The sequence below is a fragment of the Saccharomycopsis crataegensis genome, assembly GCF_037102585.1.
Source record: "Saccharomycopsis crataegensis DNA, jcf7180000000073, whole genome shotgun sequence".
Classification (NCBI taxonomy): domain Eukaryota; kingdom Fungi; phylum Ascomycota; class Saccharomycetes; order Ascoideales; family Saccharomycopsidaceae; genus Saccharomycopsis; species Saccharomycopsis crataegensis.
Genome location: NW_027043820.1, coordinates 2,242,625 through 2,264,413, shown reverse-complemented (window position 1 = coordinate 2,264,413; position 21,789 = coordinate 2,242,625). Strand labels below are relative to the sequence as shown.

General features: G+C 36.3%; 9 protein-coding genes across 9 annotated transcripts; 4 read left to right on the top strand and 5 right to left on the bottom strand. All coding sequences in view use genetic code 12, as the record gives it.

Annotated features, from left to right (window-relative positions):
• Positions 1–424: 424 nt before the first annotated feature.
• Positions 425–703, bottom strand: DASC09_017330 (uncharacterized protein; the record flags this gene model as incomplete). The annotated part of the gene is made up of 1 exon (XM_064995336.1): positions 425–703. One exon carries the CDS (start codon positions 701–703, stop codon positions 425–427), a length of 279 nt encoding a protein of 92 aa, XP_064851408.1.
• Positions 704–1,466: 763 nt separating this feature from the next.
• On the bottom strand, positions 1,467–4,385 carry DASC09_017320 (serine/threonine protein kinase regulatory subunit; the record flags this gene model as incomplete). Its single annotated transcript, XM_064995335.1, has 1 exon — positions 1,467–4,385. One exon carries the CDS (start codon positions 4,383–4,385, stop codon positions 1,467–1,469), a length of 2,919 nt encoding a protein of 972 aa, XP_064851407.1.
• A 1,397-nt stretch (positions 4,386–5,782) lies between these two features.
• Positions 5,783–7,363, bottom strand: INO1 (inositol-3-phosphate synthase INO1; the record flags this gene model as incomplete). The annotated part of the gene is made up of 1 exon (XM_064995334.1): positions 5,783–7,363. One exon carries the CDS (start codon positions 7,361–7,363, stop codon positions 5,783–5,785), a length of 1,581 nt encoding a protein of 526 aa, XP_064851406.1.
• Positions 7,364–9,093: 1,730 nt separating this feature from the next.
• On the top strand, positions 9,094–10,272 carry DASC09_017300 (uncharacterized protein; the record flags this gene model as incomplete). The annotated part of the gene is made up of 1 exon (XM_064995333.1): positions 9,094–10,272. One exon carries the CDS (start codon positions 9,094–9,096, stop codon positions 10,270–10,272), a length of 1,179 nt encoding a protein of 392 aa, XP_064851405.1.
• A 435-nt stretch (positions 10,273–10,707) lies between these two features.
• Positions 10,708–11,949, top strand: ECT1 (ethanolamine-phosphate cytidylyltransferase; the record flags this gene model as incomplete). The annotated part of the gene is made up of 1 exon (XM_064995332.1): positions 10,708–11,949. The coding sequence occupies one exon, from the start codon at positions 10,708–10,710 to the stop codon at positions 11,947–11,949; it is 1,242 nt and encodes a 413-aa protein (XP_064851404.1).
• Positions 11,950–12,378: 429 nt separating this feature from the next.
• RRP36 (rRNA-processing protein RRP36) lies at positions 12,379–12,951 on the top strand (the record flags this gene model as incomplete). The annotated part of the gene is made up of 1 exon (XM_064995331.1): positions 12,379–12,951. One exon carries the CDS (start codon positions 12,379–12,381, stop codon positions 12,949–12,951), a length of 573 nt encoding a protein of 190 aa, XP_064851403.1.
• A 423-nt stretch (positions 12,952–13,374) lies between these two features.
• RPA34 (DNA-directed RNA polymerase I subunit RPA34) lies at positions 13,375–14,187 on the bottom strand (the record flags this gene model as incomplete). The annotated part of the gene is made up of 1 exon (XM_064995330.1): positions 13,375–14,187. One exon carries the CDS (start codon positions 14,185–14,187, stop codon positions 13,375–13,377), a length of 813 nt encoding a protein of 270 aa, XP_064851402.1.
• Positions 14,188–15,873: 1,686 nt separating this feature from the next.
• DASC09_017260 (MCT family MFS transporter) lies at positions 15,874–17,367 on the bottom strand (the record flags this gene model as incomplete). Its single annotated transcript, XM_064995329.1, has 1 exon — positions 15,874–17,367. The coding sequence occupies one exon, from the start codon at positions 17,365–17,367 to the stop codon at positions 15,874–15,876; it is 1,494 nt and encodes a 497-aa protein (XP_064851401.1).
• A 275-nt stretch (positions 17,368–17,642) lies between these two features.
• PRP21 (Prp21p) lies at positions 17,643–19,088 on the top strand (the record flags this gene model as incomplete). Its single annotated transcript, XM_064995328.1, has 1 exon — positions 17,643–19,088. The coding sequence occupies one exon, from the start codon at positions 17,643–17,645 to the stop codon at positions 19,086–19,088; it is 1,446 nt and encodes a 481-aa protein (XP_064851400.1).
• Between the last annotated feature and the right edge of the window lie 2,701 nt (positions 19,089–21,789).

Sequence of the window (21,789 nt, the reverse complement as noted above, 5' to 3'; positions counted from 1 at the left end):
CCGCTTGCAACGGTGAACTGACTGCTGGAGCCATAACAATATATTTAATCAAGCTTGTGCCCTATCAAGAGAATTATTAGTTGGATAAGAATAAGGGAAAGCCCAGAAATCTGATTCATTCTTTATTTTACGTACTTTAGCTAATTGTGATGAATATTATCATTTCCATTAAGAATTTCTAAAGATAAAATTGCAGAGACTTTTACACAAAGAAGAAACAAAAAAAATTATAAAAAGTGAAAAGAAAAGAAAAAGAATGAAGCAGCTAATCGCTCGCAAATTGTAACCCATAATCCCAAATATCACCGATAAGAAAGAAAGAAAGAAAATAAATAACGCAAAACCAATACCCACGCCCAGAAGTCACTTGACGGAACTCAAAAATGATATAAATGATATAGTAACAACAAGAGCAGCACCACCATCACTCCTTATCTCCTTTACTTTGAAGCCACTGGCTGCTATTAATCTTAATTGGACCCAAGCTATTTTTCTCCGAACGTGGATTGTCGCTACGATTAGCATCGAGTAAATCCGTGAGCAAGGAAACCACTTCCATATGCTCGTTTAACTCCCCAATGGTTCGACATTCATCAAAGAAGTATTTTTTCTTTCGGGAGTTCACAGAGTCAGATAAGTTGCCAGGTGGAATAACGTCGCATACACTAGTAACGATCGTCGAATATTCACTAGGGTCCCACATATTTAAAATATATTTTTTTTTATATTTTTTTTCTTCTTCTTCTTCTTCTTCTTCTTCTTTTGCTTGAGAGAAGAATGACTTTTTGGAAAGTGGTGTGTGTGTGTGTGTGTGATTGGTGTTTCTGTTACTTTCTTTTCTTTTCTTTTGTAAAGAAGTGCTCTCCGGGGGGGATATTTATACAAAAATCTCTCATGTTGGGCGATGATGCCCCGGAGAAATCGTCCATGCCACCGGACATGCCGGGGAGATTTAGGATACATAAACCACGTTAATGCTCTGTTAAGATAAGGATGTATTCACAAGGGTCTTACACCCATTCATGTCACCAATATTTTTTCTCTTGGAAATGATATACTTTACTCATCCCAACCTTTAAGGAATTAATGCTCAAATTGTGTGTATAATAGACAGGCGCATAACTGGTTTAGCATTGCCTGTCAAAAGTAAAAAAAAAAGCCTACAAGACCAGAAAAGATAGTAAATAAAAAATAATTATGTGCATTATTATTCAATTTATTATTCAATTGAAAAGCCTTGTGGAAATATGGCATTATATATATGATGTAAGTATTTGTGGTGTTTTTTTTTTTTTCATGTTTTTGATTCTTTTTATCACCAATAACAGCTTTCGACATAAGATCGTACTGAAGAATAACTTCAAAGCCTGAGAAATTAAAACCAAAGAATATATTTAATAAAAAAAAAAAAAAAAGAGTCTAATTATTGAGCTGCATCGGTCCCTGCCTCTATATTGGTTGACAGATCAATAATCTTCAAAAATCAATTCATCTTCTTGAGCTGTTATCTCATGGATATTTTGGGAATTATCAGACTCATATTTTCCTGAATCAGTTTTCTCATCTCCATTTCCCAAGCCAGTTATTACACCAAATTCTAGCTTGGCATATACGTTTACCACATCCATCTTGATAACTGGCTGAGACACCAAAGATTTCTGCGAAACAATTGAACTTGTCATTTTTGGATTCTTAGTTGGTGAAGTTCCAGGATTCAGTAACGTATCTGTTATGGACGATCCACCAGAAACTGGAAAAGACAAAGTATTGTAATGAAGTTTTTTCAGACTGTAGTTAACAAAACTCAATGATCTTGGCCTAGCACGATCGTCGGATGAATAATAATAATTTCCAAAGCCGTTATGTGTTTGGCCATAAACTTTAGAAAAATATGGTAGATGTTCTAATTGAGATAAATGCTGCTTTACTGCTTTCGTGAACGGTAAACTATCAACATTATTATAAGCATCTGTAGTGCTACCATCACAAACAGAGCGGTTATAACCATCGGGGCTAAACAAAAAACCTTCACGGTGATTTGATAATGGAAACTGGTTTGCTTTGACAACAGAAGCAGTATGAGAATAAGAATTATTGTCACCCGATCCAATAGATCCAGGAACTGGGATCACAGGCAGAAGGATACCCAAAGCTTGACTATCATTATAATACTTATGATCTATATGTTCAAGTTTCGCAAAGCTGGAGAATAATGACTCACTTAATGCTGAATTTGGCTTCCTCATGCTTTCATATTTCTCCAATTTCGAAATATAATCGGTACTATTATTATTATGCAATTTATAATTCTCCTTTTGCATACCCAAACTAAGGAATGTTGTTGTCTCATTATTTGAAAATTTTGGAGAAACCAAAATCGAGGGCCTTTTGGTTTGAGGTTTGAACTCGTTCAATGAAGAAAATCCTTCACCGACACTAGTGTCTAAAAGATTCATAAAATCTCGTAAATCAGCTTCATCATCTCTAAGATCCACCTTATTTATGGTAGGATGATGGTCTGGAGCACAAAGTAAGTCCTCACAAGCTCCAGAGCTGTGGGAAGATCCAATTGAGCGGAAAGATGAGCGAAGTGGAGTTTGGACCTTCATGCTATAATTTTGCTTGAAGAAAACGCCATTTGTTGGAGTGCCTGGATTGATTCCGGAGACAGAGTTTGGGGTTCCGATTGAAGATTTTCTCCTTTCTCGCGAACTAAAAGAAGAAGAATATCTTAGTCCCTTCCCAGTATGTGGAACAAGGCGATCAATATTAGTCTTGCTGTTGTCCAGAGCACCGCCAGTATAGATATAGTCTAATTGAGTAAGACCATTATTCTTATTTAAACTAGTAGATGAATTTTTTTTATTTGTAATACCGATAACATTGCCATTATTATTGGGATTATTAATACTAAAAGAAGAGCTTCCAAAACCATTGCTTTGAGATTTTCGCAAAATAGCAGCCAAAGAGACATTTGAATTCGATCTGTTGAAGTTTGAGTTTGGGGTGGATGATCCGGTGGAAAATAGAGGAGTATGGCAGCTACTGTTTTGCACTTGGCTCGGGAATTTTTGTTGTTGGTAATGGTAATATTGAGGGGAAGCACTCATTTGCGTCGCCATTTTATTGAATGAGTTGACCGGAGTTGTTGCAACACTAGAATTATTCCTTGACCTGCCAGTCATATCTTCTTTGTTTAATGAAGACGAAAACACAGAATTCGACGATAAGTTTCTTGATAATCTGTGGTGACGTCTTGCTAATGAAAAAGAAGACGAAGAGAAAGAAGAGGAGTTGTTATGGTTTCCATTATAATTGATCGAATTTTTTGACGTGACATTTCCATCTAACGCACTCGGAAGGCTAGCATTCGTATGACCGTTGGTTTTAGCCTGTTGGGATAAATTTACCGTTGGATTAGATGCTTTTTGTAAATAAATTTGGCAATCTCTTCTGAAAGACCCTGTAATGGTAATATCTCCTAAAGGGGTCAATAAAGTATCAAAAACATGTTTGTCCAAATGAAAGTTACTATTGGCATTAGACGTTGGTGATACCGCGACATGGGACGGAATCAACGATTTGCTCAAACTAAACCTTCCTTTCGAAGATATTTTCGCATGAGGTTCCAAAACTCGATAATTGATGGACATCAAGGACGATAACCCGTCGCTATTTAATCCAACCCGGGATTTAAGGTCTGTGATACTATTCTTTGTAGAAAGAAATTTGGTTAAACTTTGCAAAACTTGACAGCTGTGTTCATAAATATCATGAAGAGAAATTTCTTGATTATTGCTTCGTAAATTCAAAATATAATCATCTTCTGGAAAAGATATATCTATCAACCACCTTTCTAAAACAATTTCCGATTTTTGTTTCTTGTTGTTAAGGCCAGCGGCAGTGAACTTCATGATTTGGTGTTCTTGGAATTGTTCATCTTGAACCACTAATATATACTCGCCGTCTTTTTGTTTCAAGCTGTTCAATCTGCGTAAGTCAAGATACGCTTCGATGATCAACGGAGGTAGTAGTTCTTTATCGTGAGATGATGATGGAGTATCAGCTATTTTGGATTCCCATAGTGCTAAGTCCGGAAATGATTGGGGCGTTAGTTCCTTAATATTAAAATGATTCTCTTCGTGCTGAAAACAAGATCCACCAGTAGTAGCTGTAGAATAAGAATTGGGGCTTCTGTGATGAGTGATGATATGGGCGGAGTTGTAAAAAAATTGTTTAATCAACAAGCACAAATTGTCGTGATCGACATGATTTTCCGAAGAATCGGTTAAAGACAGGCATTGGCGAGAAGGGGTTAGGTTAGAAGAAGAAGAGTTTGAAGAAGAATTAATGGAAGACCTTTTGTTAGAAGTATTGGAATACATCTATCTTACTGGTAAAGAATGTGCGGGCCGAATGAAGGGAGATAAGGGTGCTGTTAAAAATAATCCAGCAAAGCAGAAGAATAGAAAACAAGATCAAGAAAATGATATCCAAGAGAAAGGAATTTTAGATTTTGTTGGATATGAAACTGAAATATTTTAAATTAATCTAGACAGGCGACAACGGATAACAACAACAAAATGGAGAGCAGCGATGATCTAAAAACGATATACGATACTGAACCAAAAAGCACAAACACGCTGAGGATCTGTTAATATCTGGGCGGTAAGATTTGGCTGACAGTGGCTGTTTTTGGTAAGCAAGCTACTGTTGTGGTTAAATGGTGTCGAATAGGCAGCTTTACTAGAAGGATGAGATAATTTTGGACACAAACCCTCCAAAATAAGGTAAATAATAGAAAGTAATAAGACCCGTGGGAATGGTGTGTTGATAGCGGGCTTAATTCTGATTAGTGTCGTCTTTTTATCAGTAGTATTTATTTGTACTGTTAGAGGCTTTTTGTAAATGAGTTGTTAACTTATAGTTAATATTGGAACCGTGGTATATATATATATATATATGATAAAGATAGGCTTGTTAATTAATTAGAAGATAAGGGTCATCCACACAACCAGTATGGCCTATTCATTTAGGTCAAATCATGTGGGATTGGCAAGAGGGAAAAAAAGAAAAAAAAAAAAAAGGGGGGGGAGGGAGGGAGGGAGGAGAAGGTTATTAAGGATTGAATATGAGGCCTAGAGTTAAAAGATCTCTTTCAAAAACAACATTTCTATAAAGGTTATTTCATTGACCCCAGTGTTGTTGTTGTTGTTGTTGTTGTTTTGATTTAACTTTTGAATCATTTCCAATTGTTCCTAACTTAGTATACGAGAAGATTGTCCATTCTGCATATGCGGGTGTCACACCCTGTATTCATCTGCACCCAATTCATGGGTCTTTCAAAGACCATGGAGGTTCTCAATTAAAATGATTATTCTTTGTCTAATTAGAAATTATATAATGAAAACCTCAAAACTAAACTTCTGGTGCTTGTCAAAACGTAGTGGTATCAGCACTAATCACCAGGGTGCATTTTCTCGGCTTGAGAAAAAATTACTAGAGGATCGTTACTTTCTCGGCGATCATGTTTTAAAATTGACCAAAGATTCCTAAGTGAATAAATACATTGGTGGACTTGGTTTAGAATATTTATTTCGCAAATTCGTACAGACTAACTCAAGCAAAACTAACAAGATAATAAACAGAACAATATCAATGAGAATAAAAATAAAAATAAAAATAAAAATAAAAATAACAAAACAAAGAAAACGACAACACTAGTCTCACAGCTATGTTTAAAAAGACATATATGGAACAAGACTTTGAATTGATAGCGAGCTCAAATCACCAATCTTTCTTCAAATCTCAAGTCATTTCCCAAAGGTAAACCAACAAGTATCTTTATGAGATTTTCAATCGCTGCTCTTTGTTTATTCAATCCATTGATTGGATCAAACCCTGGTTTGGTCATTGGAGCCTTCAACCAGTACGACAAGAAGCTCAAAACTGAATAGAAGGTTTTGAACTCTCCGGTGCCAGCTCTTTTGTATTGTACTCTAGTCAATAACTCACACACAATGGCCAAATCCAAAATCAATGGCACAGCCAACAAAGAATCTTCACAAGTGTTATGGATGGCAATCTTATTGTGTCCCCCCAACATCAATTCACTGTAGTATTCATCCATAGCTACTTTAGAATCACCAACCGCTGGAAGATATTTGATAACAATACAATGATCAACTTTGTCTCTACCAGAAGAGGTATTGTACAAAATCTCATTGGATTGAACCACATCATCCACCACTGATTGCTTTGAAATTTCTTTGGAACGGAATTGTTTTGGAGAAGACAAATTGTAACCATCATTGTTACCTAAGTGGTTATAAGAAGCAATAGAAATTGGTTTAATACCAGCTTCAACCAAATATTGGGCGAGGACAGACTTAATTTTGGTTTGCCCAGTCTTGAAGTCATCCCCACCAATAAAAGAACCATGTTTCTCAGCTAATTCGACAACTCCAGGAACAAACGTATTTTGAGGAGACCCATTAATATAAGGAATATTGTCCAAAATACAAGCAGTGGCAAACACAGACGATGGACTGATTTCAGAATGGTTAGATTTAACCGCGGCGAGGAAATTTTCGGCAGTATCATGAACACCTGGAATAACATCACAATAACGTTCAGTGTTGGCGGTCCATAAAACAATGACCTTATCCAAATTATTTTGTTTCTTGAATTGTTGAATATCATTTCTAATCCTTTCAACATCATTCCACTTGTCATTAGTGTTGACTTTACCATTCGCATCAACATTAGCAACATTATCAGCTCTGGCTTCTTGATTCAATGCAATAAAGTCTGGATAATACACAGATGCTAAAGGTTTGACATGCTCCATGTATGGAGCCAACTTTTCTTGCAAGTTGATATCCAAAACTTTGGCCCTTTTCATGGCGTCTTTCAAATTGGCACTATTAATATCCCAACCGCCAATGACCAAATCGTTTGGGTTAACCATAGGAACCAATGACTTGAAAGGAGCATATACATCATTACCGACTTCTGGATCAACACCAATCTTAACAGTAGACGACTGAGTGACACTACCATAATAATTTGGATTCACGGTGCCTTCTTTAGTTTCAAAGCTCAATTGGTGTTTGTTGGCCAAAATTGCCGCCAAAGTGGTGGAACCATTGTTACCACCAAGACCAACTAACAACAACCCGGTTTTACCAACCTTCAAATCGGTTTTGAATTCATAATCTATGGCAGTTGAAGTGACATTGAAAGAGTTCGTGGCAAGGTCTCTGGTGACAGTGGAAGATTCATAAGTAAACTTAGAATTCAAAGTGGAAGGAGACCATGAGGCCTTGTTGGTAGAAACTTTGACTTGAGGAACAGCAGACATTATGAAATGAAAAATCAGAGGAATTTTTTTTTGTTTGTTTTTTGATAAAAGAAAAGAGGAGCAAGATAAAAAGTTATAAAACAATAATTGTTATGAATAATAAGAAAGAGAAAAAAAGAATAAAGAGATATCAAAATAAAGAGAGGAGAGGGGGGTATTTATATACTTAATAAGTGGACGGGTGTTCGCAGCAATTATGAGTAGCCTACGAACTTGCAGAATATTGCTTCTGAGGCAATTACATTCAATCAAAGCATATGGCTACTGCGTGGCGGAGACAGAAGGTTACTAAAAAATAAAAAAGAGAGAGAGACCGCGAGAGAGAGAGATACAGAATTGTTGGGCTAAGATTTGTCACGAAGTATGGTAGAATTGAGAGGAAATAGAGAGATAGACTACAAATTTCGATTACCACAGGTGTTTTATTTTACAGTGATAATATGTGCTAGGAAATTCAAATACAAAAGATTGGATGGAAGTGTTTGTTATATTTATAACCAGAACAACAACTATTTACTTGAGTTATCTAAGGTTTTTTTAATATTGATATTGAACTTTTCATATGATCATAGATCTGAAGTAAGCTATAACCAATTACAGAATTGATATCATTGTCAATGGTAGCCCAACAAAAAGGAATGGCAATAGCAGAAGATCCTAGAATGATTGGCATTAGTGATTGCACCCATTAGCATATACTGTGTACTAGTAAAAAAAAGATTGTGACGATGTTTCATTGGCTGGAACGAGGGGGTCGGCGGCGTAGACAGCATGATACACGCCCCCCTTTTTTTTTTTAGCTGTTGCTTTGTGGATCAGCGGAGGAAAGCTATTGAACATTATTGGAATATCTATCTATTTACAAGCCCTTTGGCAATACAATCAGTGGAGAAGATGGTTGAGAATCAATCCTCTCCAAAAACGGCATATTCATGTTGAGGTCGTTAACTAAAAGTCCCAGTTTGGTGAAGATGTCGGTGAAACACCGAGGGCGGCTCGCTCTTTGGCCGAAAATTCTCCTTTGGGAACACAGGGTGTGCTAATGGAAAAGGGGTGCATTCTGACTATTGAGGTTGTTTTATTTATAAACAAAGAATTCTTATTATATTTGTCATGTGTATGTGTTCCATGTTACTATATGTTATTATATGTTGTTACTAAGAATAATATTATTATGGTTACTATTATTATATCATTACTACTTTCTGTTGTTATATATATATAATAATAATAATTATAATAAACATTGGTATCTTCCCCCCTGTTATCCGAAGCGTAGCCAGGAATTTGCACGGAATAGTCAGTCATGGGGGTGTGGTGCAAGGATCGTGTGTTTTTTGTTGCAACCCATCAAGACCACAAACATCATCAACGAGATGATATTGGTAACATTGGTTACAGCCTTACCAACTTGAATCATTCAGACTCTTTGAAACAGCCCATCGCAATAATACTAATGATAACAGTTGCTGAACTAAAGAAGGCTTTTGGAGTGGGAAGGATCATTTGCGGTAATATTTGTGTGCTGCCTCGCCTTGCACGTGAGTTATAATTAAACAAAAAGTTTGCCTTTGGGGGCCTAAGATTCTCCGGACCTTTTTCTTTTTTTCTTTTTCTTCTGTTTTACCATAAATGTTTCGATCGACCTGGCCAATTCCTACGGCAATTAACTATTAAATATATATAGATCTATATATCCTCAAGGTACAACTCGGGGACAACAGTTGGCAATGTCACAGCAATACCCAACAAGAAAACACGCGCCAGGACCAAATACTCCGAAGCCATCTTCCACCGCCTTGACTAATCGTCCCAATCATTCTGCAATAACACCTCCGTTATTATCATCAACCACAACACCCACACGACAGAAAAGACCTCAGACACAAGCTGAACTAGTGCCTTATCAGTACAATAATTTGTCCGATCAATACATCGAAAATAATAGCAATAGTAATAATAACAACAGCAACGATGGTAAAGTGCAGCATCACTTTCACCATTATCACGTTCATCATCACCCCCATCCTTCATTTCACCAACCTAATGATCCAAGAGATCATTTGCCAATAAATTCTGCCCAAAATTATCAACTCCCAATAAAAAGAAGAAGAAGCGCCATCAATCCGCCAGTGTCTTCGATTTCCCACCCCATCGTAAATAATAGCGCCAATGCCAACATCTATCCGGCTGCTCGTGGGTCATCTGCAGGACCGTCTTCAAACCATCTTCTAGGCAAGCCACCAATACCGTCCCTATTAAATATGCCAACAATTGAGAGTATCACCGGTAATAATGTCCATCGATATTTTCCTGGCGAAAAATATCCCCGCATTATGGATGCTGATGCCGCTTATCGCCAGTACCCAATCAACCATCACCAAAACGTCAACCCACATACCATCCCTATAGGCAAAGTTCCAAACCAGCATCAGCCGCAGAAAGCGTTTGCTACCAACCTCAATCGCAATCCCGAAATCATGGATCCAACACCGGGGCCTTACTCAGATCCTGGATCATCATCTTCTTGGCACAAACATCCACAACAGGACAAGGACAATGACGAGATCATGGACGAGCATATCCGTGCGATTCGAGAAGACATCGTGAACTACAATCACAGAAAGTACGATCTAATTTTGACCTATGAGCTGAGTATAATTGATCTAACAGGGCGCCAACGGCTTATAAAACGCAGACTCAAAGACTTTGTGAGGACGACAAAGGAAAAGAACCTTGATTATTTGGGAAGACTACGAACTGATTTGGATAAGGCCGAGGGGAAACTAAAACACGATACTGATCGTACTCCGACTTTTCCAGAGCGAACTAAAGGGGCAGATAAGAATATCGATCATGAGACGCCTGAAAGAGAAGCTACGAATGGGGATCAAAAGGAGGCATCTTGATAAGATGTGAAGGATATTCTGGTGTTCTTTCATTTTTTTTTTTTTTTTTTTCTTTTCTTTTTTCTTTTTTCTAATTTTTCTTTATTTCGTTTTCTTTTACTCAGCTTTTCTTTCAAAGTTTTTCATTTTCTGTTTTACAGTAGTAGTGCACTGATTGTGGGGTCGAATAGATTTTTTTTCAATTGAGTTTATGCTAAGGACAGCGTAGAGATTGCATTACCTCTGGCCTCGGCTGCTGCCGCGGATAGCCAGGAAGGAAAGTACCGTCTTTTTGGTACTTTTTCAGCTGTGGCAACGTGACTCGCAGTGGAACAAAAAAAAAAAAAGGACAGGAAATACATGTGTAACCAACCACACACACACTCCCTGTCTCTGCGCTCCAGATCTATCCGCCACCATAGAAAACCCCCTCAAAAATACATTCCTTTGTACTAAATGTCTTTTCCTGCCCCAGAAGACTCCAAAACTTCCCGAGTTTGGATCGACGGATGCTTTGACTTCGCCCACCATGGCCATGCTGGTGCGATGCTTCAGGCTCGCCAAATCGGAAAAGAACTTTATGTCGGAGTCCATTCGGACGAAGAAATCCTTCATAACAAGGGTCCAACAGTAATGAATCTTGCCGAGCGTCTTTCGGCCGTCCAGGCTTGCAAATGGTGTACTTTACCAATCGGTGATGCCCCGTACGTCACTGACCCCGAGTTTATGGATGGGTTCGATTGTAAATATGCGGTTCATGGTGACGATATTACCACCGACGCCAATGGAGAAGATTGTTATAAGATTGTTAAAGACTTGGGAAGATTCGTGGTCGTTAAAAGAACCCCTAGTATCAGTACCACCGATTTGGTTGGCAGAATGTTGTTGATGACCAAAGACCACCATTTGAAAACCATTGACAGCAAATCCTACGAATCGTTTGAAAAAAACGTTGATGACGATTACTGTCATCCTTTGTTAACTGCAGAAAGTGTGGAAAGATATAATCAATACGCTACTGATCAATCAGGGTTGAATCCTGGTTCAGATGTGTTTGTCAATCTTGCCGATTCTGGGGACCTCAAACACTTTGTCAAGGGCACTACGGTTTCTTCTAACTTTAGCTTTTCGTCGATATATTATTTATCGGGAACCTTTGATTTATTCCACCCTGGTCATATCGAACTTCTTAAATCCGTTCATTCTCTTGCATTGGAAAATAATGCCAAAGTGGTGGTCGGTGTGCTTGATGATTATACTGCCAGCAAGTACAAAGGGTTGAATTACCCAATCATGTCGTTATTTGAGAGATCCCTTTGTGTTTTACAGTGCCGTTACGTTGACTCCATGGTTTTAGGAGCACCATATATAAATACCAAGTCATACTTTTCAAAATTGAAAGCTACCTTTGGGGTCGACGAAATCAAAGTGTTCCATGGACCAACCATCGAGATAGAATTTGAAACCCAAGATAACTCAGCAGAACCATCGGATAAAAACGATGTGTACAGATTAGAAAGAGAACTAGGGATTTTGCAAACTGTGGGTGCCCATAAATTCGACAACATTACTACGGAATCGATTGTTGGTAGAATCTTGGACAATAGAAAAGCTTATGAAGAAAGACAGAGGAAGAAAGGATGGAAAGGTGAGAAGGAAAAGAAAATGGAAAAAGAAGAAAAGAGTAAAGGTGGTTAGACCTCTTATTGTTATTCGCACATAACGCAACGTCAGTTCAGTTCATTTTGAGATTTTGGATATATTTGTTTCTCAAAGCTCCTTAAATCGATAGATTTTTGTTAATTTTATTATTGCTATTATTATTTTTATTATTAATCATTATTACTGCTATCATTATTATGGTGATACTATGCTGGTTATTTTTAGGAGTAAGATGTTCCAACAGATTTCGTCTCTTTGATATAAGGGGTATAAGGCCCTATATATGAGAAGCTCATCTCCCACGTGATAGTTGTTTTTTTTTTTTTTTTTTTTATGAAAGATTTTTTTTTTTTATAAATTAATTTATATGTATGGATTGCCCTTTTTAATAGCATGATATAAACCTCTCCAAAGGTCAATAACCTATATTTATTACAAATTAACACTAAAATAAAAAATAAAAAAATGGGTCAACCAGAAAGAAAAAAGAAAAATAAGCACGCGCCTTCAGAGGCATCGTGCAAAGAGCCACAGCCGAAGATTAGAAGCATCCAGGGACTTGACACTTCAAAATACAAAGAGCTGAAATATGGGGATATCAGATTTGATCCGGCATTTGGGAAAGCCAATGACATTGAAGTGAGAAAGAATTACCAATTTTTAGACAAGTATCGTCATGAAGAAATCAAGAAGATTTCCGGGATTTTGAAAGACCCTAAATCAGCAAAAATATTGAAGTATGGTGAATTGGAAGATTTAGATTACCAGATGAAATCACTAAAGTCGCGGATGGATTCTCTTAAAAATAAGGACTTAGCAATGTCTGTTAAGAGAAGAGTGAAGAACCAATACTTTGATGAGATCAAACAAGGTAAGAAGGGTCATTATTTGAAGCGTGCGGATCAACAGAAATTGATCCAGGTAGAGAAGTTCAAGCATATGAAGAAGAGACAAGTTGATAAGGTGATTGAAAGAAAGAGAAAGAAGACCTTGGCTAAGGAATACAAGAATGTGGAGTTCTTGAAGAATGATAGGTAACCTTCTTGATGGACTGTACTTTTTTTTTTGTTTCACCTCCTTTCTTTTTTTTTTTTTTTCTTTTTTTTGAAGGGCAGTACTCTAAATGGATTCACTATATGTTTCCAACTGCTAATCAAACATCTATCTTATGAATTTTGTGTGGAAGGCTGTTTACTGTGTAAACAAATCCCTTCATTGGTCCTGTCATTTCTTGTTTTTCATTCTTTGCATTAATATTATTACGTTCAATTGATAAGGCTACATCGTAAGACACTTTATTATATAGTACAAATGTATTGACAAAATTTAAAATGAACAGACATTACATGATGGTGAGGAAGATAAAATCAAAAAAGAAAAAGAAACAAAAAAATAAAATGATACAGAACTTTTTTTCTCAGAATAATAAAAACATTATTTCCCATTTATAAAGATATGCAATTATTTATCCTGTTTGCTCTTCTTATCTTTTTTGTCCTTCTTATGCTTCTTTTCTTTCTTTTCTTTCTTGTCCTTCTTTTCCTTCTTTTCTTTCTTTTCCTTTTTTTCTTTCTTCACTTCGGTGCTTTCTTGGGGTTCAGTTGATTCGTCAGTCTTTTGCTTCTTTCTAGAATGCTGAATTTCGGCACTTTCCCCATCCAATAAATCATCGTAGTTTCTTGTTAACTGGCCCTTGAAATCATCCTCGTTATAACCAGTAGCAAAGTGTCTCATTCTCAAACCCAATGTCTTTTCGACATCCTTTCTTGCTTCAAATACTTTATTATGTTGAATTACCGGGATCTCGACATTTTCAGAAACCGAGTAGAATCTTTTGATTGGAATCTCCGAGACTTTCAATTCATCACTACTTCCGTGCTTTGAGCCAGCCGGTAACAAAACACGGTACTTATTGTCAATGTTGATGCTGCTTTTTTTCTGTTTCTTCTTAGAGGATTTGTCAGTTCCAGCCACAATCAGTGTTTCTTGGAATATATCTTCTGCAACTTTATATTTCTTATTATCCTTCTCGATCACTGATGTGCCATTAACATCGAAGGAAATTGGGAAAGATTTGACCCCATCGAATCTGAAATTTTTTGGAGCCTTGATAAGCCAAACTTCTTTATCTTTCAAGTTCTTCGAAGAAAGTGATTTGAAACTCTTGATTTTCTGATATGATCTAGGTGCTTCAAACACAAACTCCTCATCTGAACTGTGGCCTTCATCTGAACTAGAGATGTATTCCTTTGAAATATGTTTACTTTTCGCCATTTTGTTATTCTATTCCTGAGTTATTGGTTAATTTTCTTGCGCTATACAATTGATTATTTCTATAAATGGTACAGAAAGTAACAACAAGCAACGGCTATTCTTGTGTTTATCTTCTCCCTGATGATTTGGATTGTCTTCTAAAATTTCATTTAGAAATCTTCACGCAGAAAATTTTTTTTTTTTCTCACTTGGAATTATCCTTCACAGCGCCCCTAACCAGGCATTAATCCACCGCCAACATCTGGATCTCCATTTCTTTTCTCAAGGCCCAGATGAATACCAAGCATTTATCTATTTTTCTTCATTCATAGTAAATATATATTTTTTTTTTTTTTTTTTTTTTTGCAAATATTTGCGGATATGATTTTCATGTAGTACACAATTTTTCACTCTGTTCCCACATTCCATTTGACATTTGTGATAACTCCCCTCTCTTTAAACGCCAGGGACCAGAAATATTGGACAGATATCCCGAACCAAAGTACACTGCCCTAGTATTCCTACATCATCAAGAATTCTTTAGAGGATGGTATCTTAGTTTTGGATCAGGTATATACTTATTGATAGCCTTTTGTTAGATAGAAGTATCATTTCCATGTTCATCAACGAATATTTTTTGGAGCCGCAACATATTACACAAAGAAACGTTGTAGTACACTAGTGATAGATGAGCATAGTATTTGATATGCTTGTTAAGAAAACCTTAAAAGATAGTGAGTATGAATTGGATGTATTCAGTAATTGTATCAAAATATCGTGAGCTTTCAGAAAGAAAAATATGTATTATTTCGGTAATTAAATATATTTGTTGGCACCTCCCACCGTCTCTCGTAATTTTGGCATACTAAACTGTTCCTATAATTGAATCACTCCCACAATGGTAATAGGAAATATTAAGAAAAAAAAAAATCGATATGCTTGTTCAACTCTTTCTCCGGATTAAAGGTAGCTTTAGAAATTATGAAACCTTCTGGCTTTTTGAAGGGTGAAAGATCAATATTTTTTTTGTTTTAGCGTTTCAAATATATGACCGTAGAGAAAGAGTTTTTTTGTAGCTGGTAAGGTCACATTAATTTTTAATTTTAGTGTTTCACAAATTAATTCACAGCCCCCCTCAAGCCTTCATTATCCAGAATAAACATAGAAACGTCGCCAATTGGAACAAAAGAGACAGAGATCTTCAGCTCAGAAAAAATTGTGAAAATAATTGGAATAATTCAATACTGGGAAACAATTTGATTTGGGTCGATGACTTCTTCTGCAGTTATTGTTGACAACTCCCAGCAGCATTTCTGAAGAAATTAGACATTACTTCTATACTGCTAATCATTTCCATCTATTGCGATGCTCTATGTGATGGGGCATCACATTGCAAAAATGAGATCCAGCTATTCAATGTAATTTACAAAACTATCACTAGGAGCTCTACTGTGTTACATTAATTCAGAATATTACCAAAACCTTTTTAATTCACGGAATATACGCCCAAATCATTGCAAATTACCTTATGCATTATTCGACCAATGGGGTTTAACAATTCATATTTAAAGTCCTTGTATTTCATCCTGAAGGTAGCTTCTCCACAGCAAAATCTAAAAACTTGTCGATTTCATCTCTGTAATATTCTCTGTTGATTCCAATTAAAATTTGATGAATTCTACTTTAATTTGGAGTTGGTTTATTGCCTTAGTAAATACACAACTTGAACTTGACGGCATACCATCGAGAGATAAGCCAGCAGACCACCCCTGTAAAACCCAATACCGATAGGAAAATAATGAAATTATCGTAATTTCTGGAAGTTGGGTTACTACCAATGAAAAGACCAGAGATAGGAAGACCCACCAAGGTTCCAAGAGCCACCACGAAATAACAGGTAGAGTATTTTTTACCAAAATCTTCCACTCTACTAATTTGTCCCACACATAACGGGGTCAAACTCAACACTGCTGAAGAGAAAATCCCATACACTACTGAGAAGGCATATAACCCACCAGTTAGGTGACCTAAAGGTAACCAAATGACCAAACAGAACAATGAAGAAAGGAATATCATGATTGTCATAAGGTTGAATTTCCCAACTTTGTCAGATAAGTACCCTGCGGCAATTCTAGCAACTATCCCACTGGCATTCATAACAGTAATGAGCAAGTATGCGGTATCTTCCGAGTTTCCTCTGAATAAAGCGTAGGAACCATAATAAGTCATAGAGGTCACAAGAAAAACTTCTGAAAAAGTAACGGCAAGAACACAGAAGGAGAATCGTGGGTCTTTGAAGGCTTCAACATCCAAGACCTTCTTGAAGAAGGTTGAGACCTTTTGGGAAAAACTGGCTCCCTTTTTCGTATTTTTCTTCGGTGGGAACCTAGGGGTGATAAATACAAAAGCACCAATATCCAAGAACAAAACCACAAAGGCAAAGATTCTCATTGCCCAGGTAAAACCTAAGTTGGAATACAACTTTCTCAACATGATTGGGAAAATGGCCCCACCTACAGAACCCCCGATAGTCGCGATACCAATAGCAATTCCTCTTTTCTTATTGAAGTAATGACTAATGATCCCGATTAAGCTGGAAAACTGAACGGCACTACCCAAGCCAGCAACGACCCCGAATGCAAGAATAAATTGGTAAATCTCAGTACAGCTACCGGTTATAAACATACCAATGAATGAAAGCACACCACCAAGGAAGATTGGCGGTCTTGGGCCTCTGCGGTCGAAAAAATCCCCAGTCAAAATCCCACATAATAACCCAATACACATGTAAATCGAGAAAATCCATCCAACCACCGACGCGGATACGTTGCTTAACTGGTTACGAGAAATGTAAGTTTCAATGGCAGAAGTACTGTTCATACTTCCAAAAGTACAGGTTAACCCAAGGAACGATCCCAACACCGAGCACCATGCTTTTATCCCTCCTTCAGGAAAGTCGATTTCCAGAAGATCCACAGCTTCTGAATCACCTTCAAGATCGGTGTCACTGCAGGTATTTTCAGGAACACTACCTCTCCTAGACAGAAGATCTTTGTCTCCGGAGGCTTTCTTTGATTTTTTTCTCGAGTCATTCAATTGAAGGCTTTTTGATAAGCGAGTCATGTCGAAAAGACTTGAGTCACTTTTTGGCCCAAGACTTTTCAAGTTCTTTAGAGTATTGGACAACCCATTTGTGTGCATTTTGATTTTTCAGGGCAGTAAACAAGTAAAGAAAAAAAAACTTCTAGTAAACTTTCTTCAATAATGTTTTAGAAAACAAACAAAGGGAGAAGTTTTAGCTTCCTGATGGGGAGTGGATCAGATCACTGAGGAAAAATTTAGCATGCATCCGGTCGCCGGGTAAATGAAGAGCGAAGAGATTAAAAAAAAAAAAAAAAATAAATCACCAAGATAAATAAATCTCAACATACATAATAATTTTCTACTGCAGTTATCATCCTCCTCAAAACAAACAAATGCCAGTCGGGGAGATTCCGGAAAGTGTAATTATCCCTCCCGCTAAGGTTAAGGAGACAATAGAGAAAACTGCTGGATATATTGCGAGAAATGGCCAGCAGTTTGCCAGTAGATTGTTGCGGGAATCGGGCGATAAGTTTTCCTTCTTGAAGCTCGATGACCCATTCTTTGGTTACTACCAATTCTGTTTAAAAGATTATCGGGAAAATAGCAGTACTAATGCTAATAAGAGTGCTGCACCAGCAAAAGATACCAACCAAGTTGCCAATGACAATAAAGAGAAACCGCCTATCCCAGATGAGTTCCAGTTCATGTTCAAGCTACCGTATGCCAACGCTTCGGACCTTGAAACCATCAAAATATCAGCATTGACCTGTGCTGTCAATGATAGTGAAGAATATTTCAAGAATTTCAAGAAACATGTCTTTGAATTGAACCAGCCGCAATTTGAGTTCCTCAATGACAACCACAGATTGAACCCTGTTTTCCAAAAATTTGTCGAGCAATACAAAAATTGCATCCATCCCCCTCAAAAATTAATAGAGAAAGTGAATTCTGTGGATGGTGATGATTATAAATTAACCAGATATCTTTTAGAAAAGTCATATCTTCGGGCCGAACACAACTCTAAATTACAAAATGATGCACAAAAGGCCAAACAAGCTGAAGAAAACGCCAAATTAGAGTATGCAATGATTGATTGGGGAGATTTCAAAATCGTTACGACAGTGGAATTCACAGAAACTGATAAGTTTAGCGAATTACCGTTACCAATAAATAAGAATGATTTGATTTACCGGTCTCTACAACAGAAGAAAGCCAATAGTTTACTTGAAGAAGCGCCTCCTGATTTTACCAACGACGAATCTTACATTCCTAAACCCCCCAAAAAATCAAGTGCTTCACAACCTGCGCCATCGCAAGAAGAAAATGTAGACACAATATCACAGAAACCAATTGCCCCTCCAAGAAGAGGGATGAAAATTAAGAGTGCCGGGGAAACTCGATTGAAGAAGGGTGGTAATAGATCACAAAATCAGGAAAGTCTACAACCGCCACAGCAGAAACCCGGAGTTTTGTCAAATGTCAAACTTGTTAAAAGTCCAATTACAGGGGAGCTTATTCCAGAAGATAAGTTTGATCTTCATATGAAGATTGTGCTCCGTGACCCGAAATATGAACAAGAAAAGCAAAACTATTTGCGTAAGAATGCGGTGCCTTCTAATATCACTGATAACGAAGTATTTGCAAACATCAAGAGACTCAGAGGTGAGGAAATTGGTGATATCAATGACACCAAGAGAGTCAAGTTGCAATGGGATGGTTATAGTAATACTGCAAAGAGTATCCAGGAGTTAGCAGATAAGCAGATAAGTCCTGAGGAAATGGAGAAGATTAAAAATGAAAGATATGAGAAGGAAAACAAGATTGGTCCACAGTTTTGAATGTCAGGGGTAGAAGATTTATACGGCTCAATAAGGGAAGTAATTATTATAACATTTTTTTTTTATTACTGCCTCTAAGAAAAAAAAATGCACTTTTAGTGGCCAATCTGCAATCTGACTGACAGAAGAGGTATAATGGCACACATAAGATCATGTTGATCAATGATGACGTATTATTTGTTTGTTCACACTAATAGCTGGCTCTATTTCTCGACCATTCAAGGTTTACGGGACTAAACTTAAAAATATGAGAGATGCAAGTCTTATAATGAAGGTGAAATCAGTTATCTGCATGCCTACTAAATGAGTATTTGCCTAAGTAATATTTCACTATTGTGAACTAAGTTTTGCTTACATCACTTATGAGCAATTGATGGAAGAAGGGATTCCTTTTGTCTAAGTTTCTGGATGTATTGCGGAAACAACAAGAAATAAACCTTTTTTTTTTTTGTCTGTTTAAAAAAAAGGATTGTTTGAGGGTGTATTTAATTTTCTCGAATTACTCAATATAATTACTTTTTGTTTCTATTACAGTATTTGCATTCTTACTTCGTCCTTCCAGAAATAAAGGATCCGGATGTTCTGATGATTGCTCTTAATGCTCCAGATGATAGCGTGCTTAAAGATGATCTATTATATACAATGTGGCTGAGGATTTGCTACTTCATTCAATAATGTTGCTATTCGAAATATTCTGATTTGTGAATGAAAAAGTCACTTGAAATTTTAAATCTTGAAGGGTTTTTTTGGTCAGCATTAATAATTTCTTAGCAGCCAAGTAGCCCATCAATCAATAATTTCGTATCAAGTAATAGAAAATATCAATATTATTTATTTAGAATAAGTAATGTAACAATTATTATCTTATAAAATATTGTAGCAAGTACTTGTATATACACTATTAATATTCAAGTTAGAAAAGAGATATTAAAAAAAGAAATGGCAGTTGCGGAGCCAGATTTGAGAAGAATAGCAACAGAAGTCAACACAAGAATAATTTTCGATATAAGTAGGTTTGCAATAATTTAAATTTAATTAAAGGATTTTGATTTTTATTGGAACACGTCGACCGAGATTTTTCTCGAGTTTACCGGCTATCCAATGAGTATCAATTTTATTCAGCATCTAGCAGCAGCCGGATCAAGACCAAGTGATTTAGCATTTTGGGTATCAACTGTGAAATACTCAAATGTATCAGCTTTTGCAAAAGCTAACATAAAAATATATGTGTAAGTGAGAAAAGATCCCAAGCAATTATTTAGAACCATGATTAATGCGGTAATGGCTTTTGATACTTAGGGAGAGATCTCAGCAGATTGATGCTTATATAAGAATATCTAAGAGCAATTCACAATTTGACAGAAAATATCTCATTTCAAAATTTATCTGTAATTGTACTAACATGTGCAAGGGAATATAACTCTTGGGAACAGTAAAAGTAAAAGTTCTCGCAATGTATAAACTTCACAAGCAATGCACCAACCTCGCAAGTAATGCCTCTAGCAACGTTTCTAGATATTTAGCAATTACCACGGAAAATGCTCACAGCATAATATTTTCAGTATTTCTATATCAAACTAAATCTATGTCATCATTCATTATTGATAGCAACCATTTCAGATCTTATAAAAAATTCACATTAGCAAGAAAAGCAAAATACCTTCGAAGAACAAGAGAACCATCTGCGCCAAAACAGAACAGCAATTTTTTATATTTTTACGCTTTAAACCACATGAACTATACAAATGCAATTTTTTTTACTTACTGATTCAAAAGATTTAAACTCCTCATATTCATCCCAAACCGCAGTTGAATTGAAGTTTTTCTGATAAAGAAAATATTGGGGATATATACTATGTATTATATAGATATATAATATATATCTACTTTTTTTTTATAATTTATAATATATATTATAAAGAAAAAGTCCTGTTGATGTAAACAGATTTCAGCACTGACAACCAAAATACTTCATGGATCTCATATGAGTAACTTCAGCTTCATTCTTGAGTGATGTATTCTCATTTTTGTTACATCTGTATACGATTTACAAAGCTCTGAGTTCTATGTTTGCTTCTTTAATAGCCATTTTGTAACCAGATATCAAAACTTTTGTCATCTAGTCATGGTAATGTTGAGGTTATTCCATGGAAATATAGCAATAACATAATAATAATGCTTTTACTATACAATAAATTTGGAACTCTTTTTCTTTTTATGATGACCTTGATGGCCTTGACTAAATTGCCATTCACAATAACGGCTCGATTGCCAATGTTACTGTTTGAAAGTAGCTTCATATCTCTTGACACCAGCTAAATAAAGATATTAGTTAGGCAAAGATGTATTCCAGTTGTCAAAAATATCAAATTACTATATAACAAAAACGTAATTGGTTTCTATTAGTTTTATTAAATGGAACAAGATAGCAATAAATAGTTTTCGCAACATGCATGAATATACAATTACCGGGTACAGAGTAGAGTTAACAAAAATCTATAGAAAAAAAAGCACAAATAACTGGATGAAATGTCAAAAATTATTAGAGCAACATTATTGATGTTGTAAACCAAAATGAGATAAGCTCACCCAGAATGAATAGACAATTTAAAGTAGGCTTAGACCATATATATATAAGTAAAAGTAAGCACCCCTGGCTACTTCAAATGTTTACAACTATGACAAACCAATTAATAGAAGA